Here is a 22,672-nt window from a genome sequence, read left to right on the forward strand (position 1 = left end):
TGCAACTCAATAAGATTGTAAATGCTCAACAACGATGATCGTGGCATTTAATATACGATAGAGGAGATAAGACAGTGGCAGATACAACAGTGGCAGATACAACAGTGGCAGATACAACAGTGGCAGATACAACAGTGGCAGATACAACAGAGGCAGATACAACAGTGGCAGATACAACAGTGGCAGATACAACAGTGGCAGATACAACAGTGGCAGATACAACAGAGGCAGATACAACAGAGGCAGATACAACAGAGGCAGATACAACAGTGGCAGATACAACAGTGGCAGATACAACAGTGGCAGATACTTCTGCTGTTCTACAGGGCCCTGGTGAGACCGCACCTGGAGTATTGTATGCAATTTTGGTCTAATTTGAGGAAGGACATTCTTGCTATTGAGGGAGTGCAGCGTAGGCTCACCAGGTTAATTCCCGGGATGGCGGGACTGTCATATGGCCTTGTATTCACTGGAATTTAGAAAGGTGAGAGGGGATCTTATAGAAACAGATACATTTCTTAGGGGATTGGACAGGCAAGAGGCTGGAAAAATGTTCCCCACGGGGGAGTTCAGAAGCAGGGCTCGAAGTTTAAGCATAAGGGGAAGGTGAGATGAAGAAAAAATGTTTTCACCCAGAGAGTTGTGAATCTGTGGAATTCCCTGCCACAGAAGGTAGTGATTTAGCTCTTGGGGCTAACAGACTCAAGGGATATGGGGAAAAAGCAGGAACAGGGTACAGATTCTGGATAATTAAGGAGAGCCAGTGGATGTAGTGTACCTGGACTTTCAGAAAGCCTTTGATAAGGTCCCACATAGGAGATTAGTGGGCAAAATTGGGGGTAGGGTATTGGGGGTAGAGTATTGACATGGATAGAAAATTGGTCGGCAGACAGGAAACAAAGAGGAGGGATTAACGGGTCCCTTTCAGAATCGCAGGCAGTGACTAGTGAGGTGCTGCAAGGCTCGGTGCTGGGACCGCAGCTATTTACAATATACATTAATGATTTAGATGAAGGAATTAAAAGTAACATTAGCAAATTTGCAGATGACACAAAGCTGGGTGGCAGTGTGAACTGTGAAGAGAATGCTAAGCTTGCAGGGTGACTTGGATAGGTTGGGGGAGTGGGCAAATGCATGGCAGATGCAGTTCAATATGGATAAATGTGAGGTTATCCACTTTGGTGGCAAGAACAGAAAGGCAGATTATTATTTAAATGGTCAGGTTAGGAAAAGGAGAGGTTAGGTACAACAAACCTGGGTGTCCTTGTACAGCAGTCACGAAAGTAAGCATGCAGGTACAGCAGGCAGTGAAGAAAGCGAATGGCATGTTGGCCTTCATAACGAGAGTAGTTGAGTATAGGAGAAAAGAGGTCCTTCTGCAGTTGTATAGGGCCCTAGTGAGGCCACACCTGGTCTAATGTGTGCAGTTTTGGTCTCCAAATTTGAGGAAGGACATTATTGCTATTGTAGCATCGTAGGTTCTCGAAGTTATTTCCCGGTATGGCGGGACTGTCATATGATGAAAGAATGGAGCGACTGGGATTGTATTCACTGGAATTTAGGATGAGAGGGGATCATATAGAAAACATAGAAAATTATTAAGGGATTGGACACACTCGATGGAGGAAACATGTTCCCGATCTTGGGGGAGTCCAGAACCAGGGGCCACAGTTTAAGAATAAGAGGTAGGCCATTTAGAACTGAGATGAAGAAAAACTTTTTCACACATAATTCTGAATTCATAATTGTGGAATTCTTTGCCACAGAAGGCAGTGGAGGCCAATTCACTGGATGCATTAAACATAGAAACATAGAAAATAGGTGCAGGAGTAGGCCATTCGGCCCTTCGAGCTTGCACCGCCATTTAATATGATCTTGGCTGATCATCCAACTCAGTATCCTGTACCTGCCTTCTCTCCATACCCCCTGATCCCTTTAGCCATAAGGGCCACATTTAACTCCCCCTTAGTTAGATAAGGCTCTGAAAGTTAGTGGAGTCAGGGGATATGGGGAGAAGGCAGGAACGGGGTACTGATTGGGGATGATCAGCCATGATCACATGGGCCGAACGGCCTACTCCTGCACCTACTGTCTATGTTTCTGTGCATGCAAAGTGCCGGAGAGACAGCAGGTCAGGCAGCATCTCTGGAAGACATGGGCATAAATTAAACGCAACTGTAAAGCAGGTGTTCTCACCTGCAGGTGCTGGAAGTTGAGGAGGCCACAGCTCTGTGCCAGCACGCACGTGCTCTGCAAGCTGCGGAGAAGCGAGGACAAGGTGGGCCAGAGAAGCTCAGGGTATATCTGCAGCAGCTCACCTTCACTCACACCGTTGTGGCTCACGTAGATCAGGCACAGCATCTGCAAACGGGAAACACATGTGGAAATACTTACTACTCCCTACTCACCATTGAAAAGCACATACCTTCCAAAGACAGACCTTAAGCCTAGGGAAGGTACAACCTCGGTTTAGAAGGATGAGAGGTAATCTCATTGAAACTTATAAGGTTGTTAAGGGTTTGGACACGCTAGACACAGGAAACATGTTCCCGATGTTGGGGGAGTCCAGAACCAGGGGCCACACACAGTTTAAGAATAAGGAGTAAGCCATTTAGAACGGAGACAAAGAAACACTTTTTCTCACAGAGAGTTGTGAGTCTGTGGAATTCTCTGCCTCAGAGGACGGTGGAGGCCGGTTCTCTGGATACTTTCACGAGAGCTAGATAGGGCTCTTAAAGATAGCGGAGTCAGGGGATTTGGGGGGAAGGCAGGAACGGGGTAGATTGTGGTTGATCAGCCATGATCACATTGAATTGTGGTGCTGGCTCGAAGAGCTGAATAGCCTACTCCTGCACCTATTGTCTATTTTTACACTCTTTATCCTGTATCTGTAAACTGAGGATGGCTCGATTGTGCTGGGCTCCCCCCCACCCCCTCCCCCCCACCCCCCCCCCCACTTGCTTGTATATGACCGATATCCCACAAAACTCTTCATGCCCAGATGCACAGAGTCTCTTGCCTAGAGTAGGAGAATTGAGGACCAGAGGACATGGGTTCAAGGCGAAGGGGAAAAGATTTAATAGGAATCTGAGGGCTAACTTTTTCACACAGGTGGGTGTATGGAACAAACTGCCAGAGACTATGCCAATGCTTAAGAAACAGGTAGACAGGTCATAGAGTCACAGTGATACAGCATGGAAACAGGCCCTTCGGCCCAACTCACCCCTTTGGTCCCTATGAATTGGGACAATGTGCAACACTGTTCTTTCTTTGTTACCATATAACTAAGGACATTAGGTCGGCACGGCGCCAGACCCGGGTTCCATCCGTACAGATATCTCCGAGTTCACAGCAACACTTGTCCTCACCTCCTGCATTAGTTGTTTGGCCCCGTCAGTGTGCAGGGCCTGCTGTACAGACTGCAGCACCAGCCTGTATAAGGAGACGGTGTCCTGACATTCAAAACACTGCTGGACAATAACGTCGACATCTCCAAGGCCTTTGACACTAAACAGAGACAACCATCATCACATTAGCATCCAGGCATTTTAATATACTAAGCTGGTGGTAACTTTTAATCAAATGAAACATGTACAACAGTGATAGGAGGAGAATTAGGCCATTCGGCTCATCGATTCAATCATGGCTGATCTATCTCTCACTCCTAACCCCATTCTCCTGCCTTCTCCCCATAACCCCTGACACCCGTACTGATCAAGAATCTATCTATCTCTGCCTTAAATATAACCACTGACTTGACCTCCACAGCCGTCTGTGGCAATGAATTCCACAGATTCACCACCCTCTGACTAAAGAAATTCCTCCTCATCTTCCTAATGGAAAATGCTTTAATTCTGAGGCTGTGCCCTTTGGTCCTAGACGCTCCCACTAGTGGAAACATCCTCTCCACATCCACCCTATCCAGGCCTTTCACTATTCTGTAAATTTCAAGGAGGTCCCCCGCCTCATCCTTCTTACACCAGCGAGTACAGGCCCAGTGCCGACAAATGCTCATCATATGGGAACCCACTCATTGCTGGGATAATTGTCGTGACCCTCCTGTACAGGAACCCTCTCAAGAGCCAGCACATCATGTGTATGTGTGTGTGAAACATAGAAACTTAGAAAATAGGTGCAGGAGGAGGCCATTCAGCCCATCGATCCAGCACTGCCATTCGTCGTGATCATGGCTGATCATCCCCAATCAATAACCCGTGCCTGCCTTCTCCCCATATCCCTTTATTCCACTAGCCCCTAGAGCTCTATCCAACACTCTCTTAAACCCATCCAGTGATTTGGCCTCCACTGCCCTCCGTGGCAGGGAATTCCACAAATTCACAACTCTCTGGATGAAAAAAAACAAACTCACCTCAGTCTTAAATGACCTCCCCTTTATTCTAAGACTGTGGCCCCTGGTTCTGGACTCGCCCAACATTGGGAACATTTTTCCTGCATCTAGCTTGTCCAGTCCTTTTATAATTTTATATGTTTCTATAAGACCCCCCCCCCCCTCATCCTTCTAAACTCCATTGAATACAAGCCCAGTCTTTTCAATCTTTCCGCATATGACAGTCCCACCATCCCAGGGATCAATCTCGTGAACCTACGCTGCACTGCCTCAATCACAAAGATGTCCTTCCTCAAATTAGGAGACCAAAACTGTACACAATACTACAGATGTGGTTTTACCAGGGCCCCGTACAAACTGCGTGGCACTCACCATGTGAGCATCTTGGCCAGGAGAGTAACGTAGAGCGCGTTGCACGTTGTTGCAGATCGGCAATGTTTCTCCAGCCGCTTCACCTGCATACAATAGACAATAGACAATAGACAATAGGTGCAGGAGTAGGCTATTCGGCCCTTCGAGCCAGCACCGCCATTCAATGTCATCATGGCTGATCATCCCCAATCAGTACCCCGTTCCTGCCTTCTCCCCATATCCCCTGACTACGCTATTTTAAGAGCCCTATCTAGCTCTCTCTTGAAAGCACCCAGAGAACCTGCCTCCACCGCCCTCTGAGGCAGAGAATTCCACAGACTCACCACTCTCTGTGAGAAAAAGTGTTTCCTCGTCTCCGTTCTAAATGGCTTACTCCTTATTCTTAAACTGTGGCCGACTGATTCTGGACTTCCCCAACATCGAGAACATGTGTCCTGCCTCTAGTGTGTCCAAGCCCTTAACAATCTTATATGTTTCAATGAGATCTCCTCTCATCCTTCTAAACTCCAGAGTGTACAAGCCCAGCCGCTCCATTCTCTCAGCACATGACAGTCCCACCATCCCGGGAATTAACCTTATACAGGCATACAAACAGCAAAGATCATTTCCATAACAATGTCGTCTCCCCCCTCAAAGATCAAGTCAGGTCAAGAGAGTTTATTGTCAGATGTTCCAGATAGCACAATGAAATTCTTGCTTGCTGCTGCAGCACGACAGAATATTTTAGGCATAAATGCAGAACAGATCACATCAGTGTGACCAAATACCATAGAATATATATATATGCATACATAGAGTTAGATAGAGCTCTAGGGGCTAGTGGAATCAAGGGATATGGGGAGAAGGCAGGCACGGGTTATTGATTGGGGACGATCAGCCATGATCACAATGAATGGCGGTGCTGGCTCTAAGGGCAGAATGGCCTCCTCCTGCACTATTTTCTATGTTTCTAATAACAGTGGCCTCACATCAGGTCAGGTTATATAGAGTTTATTAAGAACCAGCAATACAACTTCTCACTTGAGAGTTCACTTTAAGACTAACGGAATGCAGCAGACCGCGACGCTAACAGGCTCGTGGGCGTAACTACAAATGCATGACTCATACCATGAGCCACTAGTCTACAGTCATGGAGAGAACTTGCAAACCCCGTACAGACAGCACCCGGAGTCAGGATGGAACCCAGGTCTCTGGCGCCATGAGGCAGCAACTCTACCGCTGCACCTCCGTGCCGACCTCATTGACCTCAGGCCAACCTGAGGAGTACCTTTAGCAACAGACTGGTTCCCACCAAGATGCAGCATGGACCGCCACAGGAGTTCCTTCTTCCCTGTGGCTATCAAACTGTACAACTCCTCTGTTGTGGGGTAGACCGAGTCTGACCCCCCCCCACCCCCCCCCCCCCCCCCCCCCCCCCCCCCCCCCCCCCCCCCCCCCCCCCCCCCCATCCATCTCAATCTTAGCACATCCCCAAGCCTTTCCACTCGTCACTTTCATTTCATGTTCCATGTATTCTGTGTTTTTATGACTGTTGGTGGATCAATAACCCTCCTGGGATAATTATTCCATTGCATCAGATCGTATCAATGCTGTATTATCCCTCTTAATCGTTCACTTACCCACATACATAGAAACATAGAAAAATAGGTGCAGGAGTAGGCCATTCGGCCCTTCGAGCCTGCACCGCCATTCAATATGATCATGGCTGATCATCCACAATCAGTACCCCGTTCCTGCCTTCTCCCCATATCCCTTGACTCCGTTAGCTCAAAGAGCCAAATCTAACTCCCTCTTGAAAACATCCAGTGAATTGGCCTCCACTGCCTTCTGTGGCAGAGATTTCCTCAGATTCACAACTCTCCGGGTGAAAAAGTTTTTCCCACATCTCACTCCTAAATAGCCTACCCCTTAATTCTTAAACTGCGACCCCTCGTTCTGGAATCCCCCCAACATCGGGAATACGTTTCCTGCATCTAGCCTGTCCAATCCCTTAAGAGTTTTATATAGAAACATAGAAAATAGGTGCAGGAGGAGGCCATTCAGCCCTTCGATCCAGCACTGCCATTCATAGTGATCATGGCTGATCGTCCCCAATCAAGAACCCGTGCCTGCCTTCTCCCCATATCCCTTGATTCCACTAGCCCCTGGAGCTCTATCTAACTCTCTCTTGAATCCATCTAGTGATTTGGCCTCCACTGACCTCTGTGGCAGGGAATGCCACAAATTCACAACTCTCTGGGTGAAAACGTTTTTTCTCAGCTCAGTCTTAAATGACCTCCCCTTTATTCTAAGACTGTGGCCCCGGGTTCTGGACTCGCCCAACATTGGGAACAGTTTCCCTGCTTCTAGCTCGTCCAGTCCTTTTATAATTTTATATGTTTCTATGAGATCCCCCCTCATCCTTCTAAACTCAGGCGAATACAAGCCTAGTCTTTTCAATCTTTCCTCTTATGACAGTCCCAGGGATCAATCTCATGAACCTATGCTGCACTGCCTCAATCACAAGGATGTCCTTCCTCGTTTCAATTAGATCCCCCTCCTCTCATCCTTCTAAATTCCAGCGAATACAGGCCCAGTCCACCCGTTCTTTCATCGTACTGAGTTTCAGACTCGCCATCCCGGTAATTAACCTGGTGAACCTACGCTGCGCTCCTTCAATGGCAAGAATGTCCTCGCTGTTTGCATTGGGTGAAACCGTCAAATGTACAGATGGTTTTGTCGACGGCTGAGTACAAACCTGCTCTCGGGTGAGCTTGACGTCCGCGTGGTGGCACTCTGCGGTGATCAGAGCTATGACGTCCTTCGGGCTCAGCGGGTCAAGGTGAAGGGTCGGCCACAACCTGGTTGTAACATACATTTCATTTCATTTATTTATTTATTGTCATTCGATAAAAAACATGCTTCCACATGAATCATGAATGAAATTTGTACTCAGGTCCGAGCAGCGTAATAGTGCAGGAAGACATGTACCTTTCATTAACAATAAGGAGTAACCCATTTTAGAACGGAGACGAGGAAACACTTTTTCTCACAGAGGGTGGTTAGTCTGTGGAATTCTGTGGCAGTGGAGGACGGTTCTCTGGATGCTTTCAAGAGAGAGCAAGATAGGGCTCTTAAAAATAGCGGAGTCAGGGGATATGGGGAGAAGGCAGGAGCGGGGTACTGATTGTGGATGATCAGCCATGATCACATTGAATGGCGGTGCTGGCTCAAAGGGCCGAATGGCCTACTCCTGCACCTATTGTCTATTGTCAATTGACATCAATAAAGTGCAGTAAAGACATCATTAAATTCTAACATATAAAAACCTTCCACAATAAAATCTAAATAATAATGAGCCTATGGATAAATAGTAAAAAGTAAAAAAGCAGCATGGTTAAAAGACGGCAGCATAATAATGTCCATAGCAGCATCAGTAGCAGCAGACAGTTCACTGAGGTGGTGAGGGTTCAGTCAATGAGGTTAAAAGTCTCACGGCCTCGGGAAAGAAACTGGCTTTAAGCCTTGTAACTCAGCCAGTCAGAGATCTGGGTTCCATCCTGACAGCGGGGTGCTGTCTGCACGGAGTTTGCAAGTTCTCCCCGTGACCTGCGTGGGGTTTTCTCCGGGTGCTCCGGTTTCCTCCCGCACTCCAAGGACGCGCAGTGACACAAATCATAGCGGCACCAAATATCACCTTAACCACACTATTGAACTAATGATGAATGAATGAATGAACGCTTTATTGTCACAGGTGACAAGTCGCAGTGAAATCCTTTCCTTCCATACCCAAGGTGTTCAAATAGTCGGCATATAAAGGGCGCTGACAAGTGGACATCTTTGCCATAGAAGGCTGTGCAGATCAAGTCAATGGATATTTTTAAGGCAGAGATAGATAGATTCTTGATTGGTGCGGTTGTCAGTTTTGTTTGTCGGCATTGGGCCTCTATTTGCTGGAGTTTAGAAGAATGAGGGGCGACCTCATGGAAATGTACAGAATAATGAAAGGCTTGGATAGAGTGGACGTGGAGAGGATGTTTCCACTAGTGGGAGAGTCCAGGACTAGCTGACCCGCTGAATTACTCCAGCACTCTGTGACACTTCACCTATCCATGTTCTCCACAGATGCTGCCTGACCCGCTGAGTTACTCCAGCACTCTGTGAAACGTCACCTATCCATGTTCTCTATCCTCTTGTACTCGAGTATGATTGTACCCATGTAGAGCAAGGTTTTCTTTGCCCGAGACTGCTGCGAAGGCCAAGTTTTTAAAGTGGAGATTGACAGGTTCTTGATTAGTACGGGTGGCTGGTGTTACTGGGAGAGGGCAGGAGAATGGGGTTAGGAGGGAGAAATAGATCAACCATGATAGAATTGCGGAGTCGACGTAATGGACCGAATGGCCTAATTCTGCTCTTATGAGGCAAAACATTTCATAGCGAAATAATCCAAGTGGAAAGAGCCACTATTATTGACAGGCTAACGTTGCTACTATCACGTATGAACATGAACTTAGACTCGAAGATAGACACAAAATGCTGGAGTCACTCAGCGGGACAGGCAGCATCTCTGGAGAGAAGGAATGGGTGATGTTTCGGGTCAAGACCCTTCTTCAGACTGGTTAGGGAAAAGGGAAACAAGAGATACAGACGGTGGTGTAGAGAGATAAAGAACAATGAATGAATGATATGCAAACAAGTAACGATGATAAAGGAAACAGGCCGTTGTCAACTGTTTGTTGGGTGAGAACGAGAAGCTGGTGCGACTTGGGTGGGGGAGGGATGGAGAGCGAGGGAATGCCGCGGTTACTTGAAGTTAGAGAAATCAATGTTACAAGGTTTTTACTGAAAAGGAATTTCGCTTTGTCTAGGTACATGCAACAACAAAATACAATTGAACAATAATTGCCAAAGGCACATTTAAAATGTTGGTAGACAAAAGTGCTGGAGAAACTCAGCGGGTGAGGCAGCATCTATGGAGCGAAGGAAATAGGCGACGTTTCGGGCTGAAACCCTTCTTCAGTGGGACAGGGCCTTTAAGCTCAACATAAAAAGATTGTCAAAAAGCATTTTTTGAATGCTCTGAAGAAGGGTCTCGACCCGAAAGGTCACCTATTCCTTCGCTCCATGGATGCTGCCCCACCCGCTGAGTTTCTGAAGCATTTTTGTCTACCGTCAAAAAGCATTTGGTTACCGACCTCCATGCTTGCGGGCAGGTCTCCACGTTGACAGAAACGATCACTCTGACGTTTACAGGGAGTGGGTCGATTAACCACTTCATGTGACGCTCAGCTTGCTGAAAGCAAATAAACACTCTGTGTACAACCGAGGCACTGCTTCATCGCGCGCGCACACACACACACACACACACACACACACACACACAGCCACACACACACACACACACGCGCACATACACACACACACACACACACACACACACGCACGCACACGCACACACACACACACACACACACACACGTGTTCAAAATCACCAGAGGAATAGATCGGGTAGACTCACAGTCTCTGTACGGGATGGTCACAGTTGCAGCGATAGACAATAGATAATAGGTACAGGAGTAGGCATTTTTGGCCCTTCGAGCCAACACCGCCATTCAATGTGATCATGGCTGCTCCTCCCCAATCAGAAACCCGTTCCTGCCTTCTCCCCATATCCCCTGACTCCGCTATTTTTTAAGAGCCCTATCTAGCTCTCTCTTGAAAGCACCCAGTGAACCTGCCTCCGCCGCCCTCTGAGGCAGAGAATTCCACAGACTCACCAGTTCTTGGTGCTAGTGGAATCAAGGGATATGGGGAGAAGGCAGGAACGGGTTATTGATTGGGAACGATCAGCCATGATCACGATGAATGGCGGTGCTGGCTCGAAGGGCCGAATGACCTCCTCCTGCACCTATTTTCTATGTTTTTCTCTTTCAAACTGAGACGTGTCTGAAGAAGGGTCGCGACCCGAAACATCACCCATTCCTTCGCTCCATAGATGCTGCCTCACCCGCTCTTTTCTCCAGCATTTTTGTCTAACTTCGATTTTTCCAGCATCTGCAGTTCTTTCTTAGATACGTGGCTAATGAAGTAAGTATGAGTATGAAAACAGATGCTCTGGAAACAGATGCAGGGGTGAGGAAGCCAGGAGACGTTTATTGCATGCAGTCTTTAACATTTATCACTATATAAACAGGGCTTTCTTATGGTGTTAATTATGAGAGTAGACATTCCACAGAACGTTTGGTGGGCAATAAATGAGCCAATTTCACAGCTCAGAAAATCATTGGATGGTTAATTGTGAAATGGCCCTGAACAGGAAGCTCTGAATGCTGTGCGCTAGACCTCCTCCTCTGTGCCAGAGGGTTCTGATGAATGTGTCAAGCTATTAACTTCTTTAGCTGTTGAGATATCATATTCCTTAATAAAAACACCCACACCATTAAATTAATTAATAAATTACATTGCCAAAACTAAGTGTTACGAAAAGTCTAAGACTAAGGGGTTGGCCATTTACGTCTGAGATGAGGAAAAAAACGTTTTCACTTTTTTAGAGAATTGTGAATCTGTGGGATTCTCTGCCACAGAAGGCAGCGGAGGCCAATTCACTGGATGTTTTCAAAATAGTTCTAAAGCCCTGTCCCATTGTTCACCCAAGAGCTCTCCCAAGTAAAGAAAAAAATCAAACTCATGGTAAGCACGTAGAATGTACGTAGCGAGTACGACAGAGCTCGGGGACATCTCTTAGCGGCTCGTAACGCTAACGGCGTGTACTCGGGAAACACGGCAAACTCGTGAAGACTCGTGAAGATTTTTCAACATGTTGTAAAATGTCCACGAGAGCCCCGAGTACCGTCATTTTTGCATACCTTTCATTCATTTGTTCTATATCTCAGTATATCACCTATATGTCTCATTTCCCTTTCCCCATTACTGTCTGGAGAAGGGTCTCGACGCGAAACGTAACCTATTCCTTCTTTCCAGAGATGCTGCCTGTCCCGCTGAGTTACTACGGCATTTTGCATCTGTCTAAAACGTTAACAGTTGCTCTTTTCATAATGAGCTAATCCAACATTTCCAGCATTATGATCCTTTTTTTAATTTACTGTTTAAATGGTCTTTTGTCACTAGACAATAGGTGCAGGAGTAGGCCATTCAGCCCTTCGAACCAACACCGCCATTCAATGTGATCATGGCTGATCATCCACAATCAGTACCCCGTTCCTGCTTTTTCCCCATATCCCCCAACTCTGTTATTTTTAAGAGCCCTATCTAGCTCTCTCTTGAAAATATCCAGAGAACCTGCCTCCATCACCCTCTGAGGCAGAGAATTCCACAGACTCACAACTCTCTGTGAGAAAAAGTGTTTCCTCGTCTCCGTTCTAAATGGCTTACTCCTTATTCTTAAACTGTGGCCCCTGGTTCTGGACTCCCCCAACATCGGGAACATGTTTCCTGCCTCTAGCGTGTCCAAACCCTTAATAATCTTATATGTTTCAATGAGATCTCCTCTCATCCTTCTAAACTCCATTCAAGCCCAGTCATTCCATTCTCTCAGCATATGACAGTACCTTGTCGTGTTCCTACCTCGATCTGGTCGATGGAGTCGATGATGATGATGATACTGCCCTGATGGCGTGCAGATAATTTCTCCAGCCATCGAGGGAACTCTTCCAGTAACTTACTCGGATCCAGTGTAAGAGCTGACATGGACCAGGAATGTTGCAACAGCTGCAAGTGAACAAGACCATCCATTATAGTATGTTGGAGAATATGGAAAAGTGACGTTTCACAGAGTGCTGGAGTAACTCAGCGGGTCAGGCAGCATCTGTGGAGAATATTAATAGGTGACGTTTCACAGAGAGCTGGAGTAACTCAGCGGGTCAGGCAGCATCTGTGGAGAACATGGATGGGTGACGTTTCACAGTGCTGGAGTAACTCAGCGGGTCAGGCAGCATCTGTGGAGAATATTAATAGGTGACGTTTCACAGAGAGCTGGAGTAACTCAGCGGGTCAGGCAGCATCTGTGGAGAACATGGATGGGTGACGTTTCACAGTGCTGGAGTAACTCAGCGGGTCAGTCAGCATCTCTGGACAGATGGAATGGGTGACGTTTCGGGTCGAGACCCATCTTCAGACAATCCATTATGTGGAACAAATTTAGCAGCACTGACACAGCTTGGAGAATGTACATTCAGCACATCATGGAGTCACAGAATGATACATAGTGGAAACAGGCCCTTTGGCCCAGCTTGCCCACACCGCCAAACAGCGATCCCCGCACATTAACACTATCCTACACACACTAAAGACAGATTTTCCATTTACCAAGCCAATTAGCCTATATACCTGCACGTCCTTGGAGTGAGGGAGGAAACCAAAGATAGAAACATAGAAAATAGGTGCAGGAGTAGGCCATTTGGCCCTTCGAGCTTGCACCGCCATTCAATATGATCATGGCTGATCATCCAGGTATCCTGTACCTGCCTTCTCTCCATACCCCCTTATCCCTTTAGCCACAAGGGCCACATCTAACTCCCTCTTAAATATAGCCAATGAACTGGCCTCAACTACTTTGTGGCAGAGAATTCCACAGACTCACCACTCTCTGTGTGAAAAAAAACTTGGTCCTAAAAGTCATCCCCCTTATCCTTAAACTGTGACCGAACTTCCCCAACATCGGGAACAATCTTCCTGCATCTAGCCTATCCAACCCCTTAAGAATTTTGTACGTTTCTATAAGACCCCCTCTCAATCTTCTAAATTCTAGCGAGTACAAGCCGAGTCTATCCAGTCTTTCTTCATATCAAAATACCTGCCATCCCAGGAATCAGTCTGGTGAACCTTCTCTGTACTCCCTCAATGGCAAGAATGTCCTTCCTCAGATTAGGAGACCAAAACTGTACGCAATACTCCAGGTGTGGTCTCACCAAGACCCTGTACAATTGCAGTAGAACCTCCCTGCTCCTATACTCAAGTCCTTTTGCTATGAATGCTAACATACCATTCGCTTTCTTCACTGGCTGCTGAACCTGCATGCCTACTTTCAATGACTGGTGTACCATAACATCCAGGTCTCGTTGCATCTCCCCTTTTCCTAATCGGCCACCATTTAGATAATAGTATACTTTCCTGTTCTTGCCACCAAAGTGGATAACCTCACATTTATCCACATTATACTGCATCTGCCATGCATTTGCACTCTCACCAAACCTATCCAAGTCACCTTGCAGCCTCCTAGCATCCTCCACACAGCTAACACTGCCCCCCAGCTTCGTGTCATCCGCAAACTTGGAGATGTTGCATTCAATTTCCTCGTCCAAAACATGAATCTATATATTACTAAAATCCTGTTCTTGACCGGTTTTGGCAATCTGTGCTGCGATATCCGAGAGAACGCCGCCACCTACGGCCGTCATTTTTGGCCACCTTGCTCAGAACCCCCTCCGCCGTATGTATGCCAAGGATTTTTCCCGTCGATGAAAAATGACAGAGATATTAATGATTTTACAAAATTCCCCATTCTCTCTACTGCCCTCGCTGGAGGCAGGGGGGAGGGACTATAAAACCAGGAAGTGGTGTGCCCCAATCAGTCTCTACAACATGGAGGTCTGAGCTCTGAATGACTGAACAAATGTCTACACAGCTGTGAATAAGTACCCTTAATTTGGTTTGAAAATGAAAATATGGTTATGGTTAGTTTGAGGAAAAACGCACTGCCTGCAAATGGTTGTTTGGGGGGTTTGGGTTGAGTAAAAAGGCATTCTCTCTCTCTCTCTCCCTATCCCTCTTTCTTTCTCTCTTTCTCTCTTTCCCTCTTCCCCTGTCTCTCTCCCTTTCTCTCTCTCTCTCTCTCCCTCCCTCTCTTCACCCCCTCTCCCGCTCTCTCTCTCTCACACACACTCCCCTCTCTCTCTTTTTCTCTCCCCAATTTCTCTCTCTCTTCCTCCTTTTTCTTTCTATATTTCTCTCCCCCCTCTCCCTCTCCCCCCTCTCTCCCCTCTCCTCCCCCCTGTCCTCCCCCCTGTCCTCTCTCCCCCCCCTCTCCTCTCCCCCCCACTCCTCCTCTCTCTCCCCTCTTTTTCTTCCCCTCTTCCCCTCCATCCCCTCCCCCACCGTCCCTCCCCCTAACCCCCCTTCCCTCCACCCTCCCTCCCCCTCCCTTTTCCCCCCCTCTCTCCCCCCCCTCTCTCCCCCCCTCACCCTTCCCCCCTCATTCTCTCCCCCCCTCTCTCTTCTCCCCCCTCTCTCTCTTCCCCCCTCTCTCTCTCTCTCCCCCCTGCTCCCCTCCATCCCCTCCCCCACCCTCCCTCCCCTAAACCCCCTTCCCTCCTCCACACCCCCTACCTTCTTCCCTCCACCCTCCCCCTCCCTGCTCCCTACCTCACCCCCCTCTCAGCACCCCCTCTCTCTCTCCCCCTCACTCTCCCCACCCCTCCCTCCCTCCCCCGCTCTCTCTCCTCCCCTCTCTCTCTCCTCCCCTCTCTCTCTCTCTCTCTCTCTCTCTCTGTCCCCTTCTCTATCTCTACCCTCACTCTCTACCCTCAACCCCCCCTCCCCCTCTAGATGTGACTGCAAGTTGGGGGCTATGTGTCAGTAGATAGGGTGGTTATGGAGTAAAAGGAGCAAATTAATAATACTAATATTATATCAAGGGGGGGTAATTAGCGTGTGTGCGGGGGGGGGGATAGTTAGTGTGTGTGACGCTGCATGCCGCTCCCCCCCCCCCCCCCCCCCCGCAATCACACGTTGGGGGAACAGACCCAACGGGTCTGCACTTGGTCTAGTATATATTGTAATTAGCTGGGGTCCCAGCACTGAGCCTTGCGGTACCCCACTAGACACTGCCTGCCATTCTAAAAAGGTCCTGTTTACTCCTACTCTTTGCTTCCCGTCTGCCAGCCAGTTCTCTATCCACAACAATACTGAACCCCCAATACCGTGTGCTTTAAGTTTGCATACTAATCTCTTATGTGGGACCCTGTCAAAATCCTTCTGAAAGTCCAGATATAACACATCCCCTTATCCACTCTACTAGTTACATCCTCGAAAAATATAAGATTCGTCAGACATGATTTACCTTTCATAAATCCATGCTGACTTTGTCCAATGATTTCACCACTTTCCAAATGTGCTGCTATCCCATCTTTAATAACTGACTCCAGAATTTTCCCCACTGCCGATGTTAGACTAACTGGTCTGTAATTCCCTGTTTTCTCTCTCCCTCCCTTTTTAAAAAGTGGGGTTACATTAGCTACCCTCCAATCCTCAGGAACTACTCCAGAATCTAAAGAGTTTTGGAAAAATTATCACTAATGCATCCACTATTTCTGGGGCTACTTCCTTAAGCACTCTGGGATGCAGCCTATCTGGCCCTGGGGATTTATCTGCCTTTAATCCATTCAATTTACCTAACACCACTTCCCGACTAACCTGGATTTCACTCAGTTCCTCCATCTCATTTGACCCCTGGTCCCCTGCTATTTCCGGCAGATTAATTATGTCTTCCTTAGTGAAGACAGAACCAAAGTAGTTATTCAATTGGTCTGCCATGTCCTTGTTCCCCATAATCAATTCACCTGTTTCTGGCTGCAAGGAACATTTGTTTTAACTAATCTTTTTCTCTTCACATATCTATAAAAGCGTTTGCAGTCAGTCTTTATGTTTCCTGCCAGTTTTCTTTCATAATATATTTTCTCTTTCCTAATTAAGCCCTTTGTCCTCCTCTGCTTGACTCTGAATTTCTCCCAGTCCTCTGGTAGGCTGCCTTTTCTGGCTAATTTGTATGCTTCATCTTTTGTTTTGATACTATCCCTGATTTCCCTTGTAGGGTGGGGGGGGGGGGGGAGGAGAAAAAAAAAGGAAGAGGAGAAGCCAGAGGGCTGAGGGAGAGCTGAGAAGGGGAGGAGACAGCAAGGGCTACCGGAAATTGGAGAATTCGACGTTCAAGGCGCTGGGGAGCAGACTGCCCAAGCGGAATATGAGGTGCTGCTCCTCCATTTTCCGGTGGTGCTCACTCTGACCATGGCCTCTCTCCCTCAGCCCTCCGGCTCCTCCTCTTCCTTTCCTCTTCCCACTCCCCCACCCCACCCTGCATCAGCCTGAAACGTTGCCTATTTCCTTCGCTCCATAGATGCTGCCGCACCCACAGGTACTTACGTCCCCACCATCGCAGGCATCTACAGAGGGGTGGTGAACACTGCCCAGTCCATCACAGGTATTGATCTCCACCACCATCGCAGCCATCTGCAGGAGGCGCTGCCTCAAAAAGGCAGCCAGCATCATCAGAGACCCACACTACCCTGGCCACGCTCTCATCTCGCTGCGACCATCGGAAAGAAGGTGCAGGAGCCTGAAAACCGTGACCTCCAGGTTCAAGAACAGCTTAGCCCCCAACAACCAGCGAACTGTTGAACACTGCACAAGACAAGGCCCAACTTCAGCAACTATGATCTACTCAGGATTACGTTTTGGTTGCACGACTGACTTTCAGTTTGCACTGACAATTATTACTGACTATTACTTATTTCTATTATTGATTCCAGTCGTACAGTGTGGAAACAGGCCCCTCGGCCTAACCCGTCCACGCCGACCAAGATGCCTGCCCCATCTGCACTAGTCCCACCATGCCCGCGTTTGGCTAAAATCATTCTAAGCCTTTCCTGTCCATGTACTCAGCAAGAAGGTGAGCCGGGGTAATGCCTCCAGCGCCTTCAAGGTCAGTTACAGGAGGCGCTCCCTCCCCCGGGATACAGAGACAGCCGGGAACGGAGAGGAGAGGAGAGGGATGTCGGTCCGCAGGAACTGCTCCTGTACATCGAGCGAGCGGGCCGACCGGACTTTTGGAGGCTGAATAATGCCGGCAAAAAATGGCGGCGCCCGCAAGTGTCATATTTACAAAACAAATTTCACTTTGCAGTTACTCATGTGACAATGTGACAAATACATCACTATAATACATCACTATAACACATCACTATAATACAGGTCAGGCTGTTTACGTGGGAAGAGAGACAGAACTAAAACTGTTCGTGCGTGAGATCTGTTAAGTATTTCCAGTGTTTATAATTAACGAATGCTGCCTTCCATTCCTTCAATACCTTTAAGATAGCGGAGTCAGGGGATATGTCACCCATTCCTTCTCTCCAGAGATGCTGCCTGACCCGCTGAGTTACCCCAGCATAAGGGGTCGGCCATTTTGAACGGAGACGAGGAAACACTTTTTCTCACAGAGTTGTGAGTCTGTGGATTTCTCTGCCTCAGAGGGTGGTGGAGGCCGGTTCTCTGGATACTTTGAAGAGAGCAGGGCCGGCCCTAGGCCGATTGGACCGATTTTTCCAAATTGGGCCCCGCGTCCAATGAGGGCCCCGCGTTAATTTTCCGTATTTCATATGGAAATACAAATTCGCTATGTTAAATAAAGATTTTTTTTTAATTCGCCATATGGTTTTTTTTACTAAACGAACATGGATAACAAACGATGTGTTAACTGCTGCTGTAACACTTGTAAACAGGCAGTAGTTAGCAAGTAGTCAAACAATCCATTCCTCAGTAAATGCGTTATATTGTGTCACTCGCTGCCTCTGGAGCAGACCCGGGGGGGCGGGAGTCTACAGGGCAGCAAGCCCCAGCACCGCAGCGAACTCAGCCGTGAGTATTCAACGCTAAACGCCGGAAGCGGGCAGGCGGGCCGTGTGTGAGTGGGTGGGGGGGGGGGGGGGGGGGGGTGTTAAACTCGTTCGGGACCGTACAACAGCAGACCTGGTTGGAGGTTTGAGTCTCTGTTAACATTGGTGTCTGTCTGTCTGTCTGTGTATCTCTGTGTCTGTCTCTGTGTTTCTGTGTGTGTGTGTGTGTCTCTGTGGCTGTGTGTGTGTCTCTGTGGCTGTGTGTCTCTCACTATCTGCGTGTGTGTCTGCGTGTGTTTGTCTGTGTGTGTGTGGGGGGGGCGTGGAGAGATAGAGGGGGGATTTTCAGTTTGCAAACCACTCGTTTTCAGTTAAGAGGTGGACACGATTACTGTCAATACGAGCAGCTCACGGAGCAGAATCAGAATGAGAAACACAGCTCAGCTCTCACACACACACTCGTGGAGTGAACTGTCGATATAAACGTGGCTGGGGGGAAGAGGGAGAGAGAGAGAATTGGAGAGAGAAGAGAGAGGAAGGGAGGAGAGAGAGATAGGGGGGGAGAGAGAGGGGGATATTGGAGAGAGAGAGAGGAAGGAGGGAGAGTTGGAGAGAGGGAGCGAGAGAGAGGGGGCAGAGAGAGGGGGAAGGGGGGTGCAGAGAGAGAGGTGGTGCCGAGAAGGGGGCAGGAGAGGGAGAGAGATAGAGTTCTCCCTTCTGCTTCACCACCACTGTTGGCTGCCCTTTGTGAGGTGATTGGAGACCAAAACCAGTTACCCTTTAGATCTCCCTCTCCCTACCTCTCATTACCTCCCTCCCCCTCCCCTTGCCTCCTTCTTTAGAGAGGGGGGGGGGGAGGATGAGGGAAGGAAGGGGGGAGAAGGCGGAGGGGAGAGAGGAATGTACCTTGCTTGGTGGAGAAGAGGGATGTGGGAACGCTGTACGCAGGTGGTGACTTACTCTCACAGTGGGATCCCCCCTGTCTTTGCGCAGTCTATCTGACTCCCTGCATCCCCCCCTCCCCTCTATGGAGCGAAGGAAATATGTAACGTTTCGGATTCTTCTTTAGACCCGGCCCGAAACGTTGGCTATTTCCTTTGCTCCATAGATGCTGCCTCACCCGCTCCCGCTGAGTTTGTCCAGCATTTTTGTCTACCTTCTATTTTCCAGCATCCAGTTAATTCTTAGATGTTTAGCGGTGATGGCTGCATCTGCGGTTCCTTTCTGTTAGGGAGGAGGGGGGGGGGGGGGGGGGGGGGGGAAAGACCCCCGTGTCTACCTTCAACTCCCTGTCTGTGACGGCTCAGCGGGACGGGCAGGGGCTCTGGGGAGAGGGTTGCGTTTCTGGTCGAGACCCTTCTTCAGACAATCACAAATACTCTCACCGACGAGAGTTCAGTTCAGTCTAAAGAAGGGCCTTTTCTCCAGAGTCGCTGCTTGTAACCTCAATTGATCTCTTGTTCGCAGGACTAAGCTCCACCGCTCGCTGTGATGTTATCTATCACCTGCTGACCCACTCCGCTCTATGATCTTTGCTCTTGAGCTGGTTCCCTCACTGTTCAGACGGAGAGCACTGCCAGAGGTGAGCGAGCCGGCAGAAGGCGTTGAGATGGCAGTCGGTTCCACTGTCCGGTGATGGAGGCCGCTCGTAGCCACGCGAGCTGCTTCCCTCCCCAGCCACAATGCGGTGGCGTCCGAAACGCCGCAGCAGCGCTGAGTGAGTGAGTGAGTGTTACTGGCATGAACCCGACCCTCTCCTTCTCAACGCTCCCTCCCTCCTTGCAACTTTACCCCTGGCTAGATTCCCCACACGCTGTGAAAGGAACTCTCCCCCGAATTGTCATGTTACTAACGACACGTGACTCAATCATGATTATTTATTTATATATTTCTACGAAATGTTTTTCCCAATTGGGCCCCACACTTCCTAAGGCCGGCCCTGGAAGAGAGAGCTAGATAGGGCTCTTAAAATTAGCGGAATCAGGGGATATGGGAAGAAGGCAGGAATGGGGTACTGATTGGGGATGATCAGCCATGATCACATTATAGGTGGTGTTGGCTCGAAGGGATGAATGACCTACTCTTGCACCTATTGTCTATTGATGCAAGTCCCTACCTTGACGGTGAGTCGTTTAATTATGAGCGCTGGCTCGGAGCTGGTGGACAAAGGCCTTCCTGCAAAGTGATACAACAGTAAAGTACTCGGTGAAGCCTTGTGTTGATGCTCAATCCTTTAAAAGACAAGAAAAACAAGTTAATACCAAAAGCAAATCGCGGATCAACATGATCAGGAATAGGAGGAGAATTAGGCCAGTCGGCCCATCATGTCTACTCCGCCATTTAATCATGGCTGATCGATCTCTCCCTCCTGACCCCATTCTCCTGCCTTCCCCCCATAACCCCTGACACACGCACACAGAAATCAAAACACAGCACAGGAATAATTCCATCTGAGTTTACTTTTGAGATACAGCACGGAAACAGGCCCTTCAGCCCATCGAATCCTGGCCGACTCGCAATCACCCTGTACACTAGCACTATCCTACACACTAGGGACAATTTACATTTTTACCAAAGCCTATTAACCTACTGACCCATACGTCGTTGGGATGTGGGAGGAAGCCGGAGAAAATAAACACCAGTCACGGAGAGTAGGTGCAAACTCCGTAAAGACAGCACCCGTGGTCAGGATGGAACCCGGGTCTCTGGCGCTGTGAGGCAGCAACTCCACCGTGCCGCCCCTATTTAAACCGTTATTAAAAATGTAAGAAAGAACTGCAGATGCCGGCCTAAATTGAAGGTAGACACAAAGTGCTGGAGTAACTCAGCGGGTGAGGCAGCATCTCTGGAGAGAAGGAATGGGCGACGTTTTGGGTCGAAACCTTTCTTCAGACTTGATGTCAGAAGACTGATGAATCCTGATATAAATTAGCTAAAGCATCGCGTCAGTGAGTGAGGAAGAGCTTGCTCAAGTGGCCCGAGTGCTCTCTTTTACTGAACTTCACCCCCATATAAACAATAACAATCAAACCAAGCAGCAACAGCTGGAAACAGCCAGCGTCGAGTCACAGAGAAACAGGCCCTTCAGCAGAACTTGCCCACACATACCAACATGCCCCATCTACACTAGTCCCACACGCCCGCGTTTGGCCCATATCCCGCTAAACCTGTCCAATCCAAGTATCTTTTAAATTATGTGATAGTCCCTGCCTCCTCTGGCAGCTTGTTCCTTACACCTATCACCCTCTGAGAAAAAACTGCCCCTCAGGTTCCCAAACGTATGCAGCTCTTAGTATTCTTTTGTGTCTTAACTAGCATCTGCAGTTCCTTGTTTCCACATTTATTGAACATTTTTTCCCCGTTATATACAATGTTTACATATTCACATATTCTGTTGTGCTGCAGCAAGTAAGAATTTCATTGTCCTGTCCGGGACATGTGACAATAAAACACTCTTGACTCTTGACATTCTGTTGACACAATGGGACACGAGGAGAAGGAAATAAAAGAGAGACACAAACTGCTGGAGTAACTCAGCGGGACAGGCAGCATCTCTGGAGAGAAGGAATGGGTGACATTTCTTCAGTGACTAGTCGAGTGCCGCAAGGCTCGGTGCTGAGGCTGCAGCTATTTACAATATACATCAATGATTTAGATGAAGGGATTCAAAGTAACATTAGCAAATTTGCAGATGACACAAAGCTGGGTGGCAGTGTGAACTGTGAAGAGAATGCTATGAGGATGCAGGGTGACTTGGACAGGTTGGGCAGATGCATGGCAGATGCAGTTTAATGTGGATAAATGTGAGGTTATCCACTTTGGTGGCAAGAATAGAAAAGCAGATTATTATCCAAATGGTGTCAAGTTGGGAAAAGGGGAAGTACAACGGGGTCTGGGGGTCCTCGTACATCAGTCACTGCAGGTACAGCAGGCAGTCTTCATAACAAGAGGAGTTGAGTATAGGAGCAAAGAGGTCCTTCTGAGGTTGTACAGGGCCCTAGTGAGACCACATCTGGAGTATTGTGTGCAGTTTTGGTCTCCAAATTTAAGGAAGGGCATTCTTGCTATTGAGGGAGTGCAGCGTAGGTTCACAAGGTTAATTCCCGGGATGGCAGGACAGTCATATGTTGATAAAATTGAGCGGCTGGGCTTGTATACTCTGAAGGATGAGAGGGCATCTTATTGAAACATGTAAGATTATTAGGGGTTTGGACATGTTAGAGACAGGAAATACGTTCCCGATGTTGGGCGGGTCCAGAACCAGGGGCCACAGTTTAAGAATAAGGAGTAAGCCATTCAGAATGGAGATGAGGAAAAACTTTTTCACCCAGAGAGTTGTAAATCTGTG

At 48.2% G+C, this 22,672-nt stretch overlaps 1 protein-coding gene across 1 annotated transcript in view; it reads right to left on the minus strand.

Moving 5' to 3' along the window:
- The window catches only part of LOC129693308 (nephrocystin-3-like), a gene marked incomplete at its 5' end in the record, with an annotated part of 48,812 nt that overhangs the window by 18,790 nt on the left and 7,350 nt on the right, over positions 1-22,672 (minus strand). The window contains 7 exons of the mRNA XM_055630156.1: positions 2,197-2,361; positions 3,369-3,507; positions 4,721-4,803; positions 7,458-7,560; positions 9,895-9,992; positions 12,284-12,427; positions 20,441-20,555. Of these exons, the coding sequence (XP_055486131.1) occupies positions 2,197-2,361; positions 3,369-3,507; positions 4,721-4,803; positions 7,458-7,560; positions 9,895-9,992; positions 12,284-12,427; positions 20,441-20,555 (847 nt within the window). The remainder of the gene's footprint in view (positions 1-2,196; positions 2,362-3,368; positions 3,508-4,720; positions 4,804-7,457; positions 7,561-9,894; positions 9,993-12,283; positions 12,428-20,440; positions 20,556-22,672) is intronic.

This window comes from Leucoraja erinacea, unplaced genomic scaffold, assembly GCF_028641065.1.
Source record: "Leucoraja erinacea ecotype New England unplaced genomic scaffold, Leri_hhj_1 Leri_254S, whole genome shotgun sequence".
Lineage (NCBI taxonomy): Eukaryota > Metazoa > Chordata > Chondrichthyes > Rajiformes > Rajidae > Leucoraja > Leucoraja erinaceus.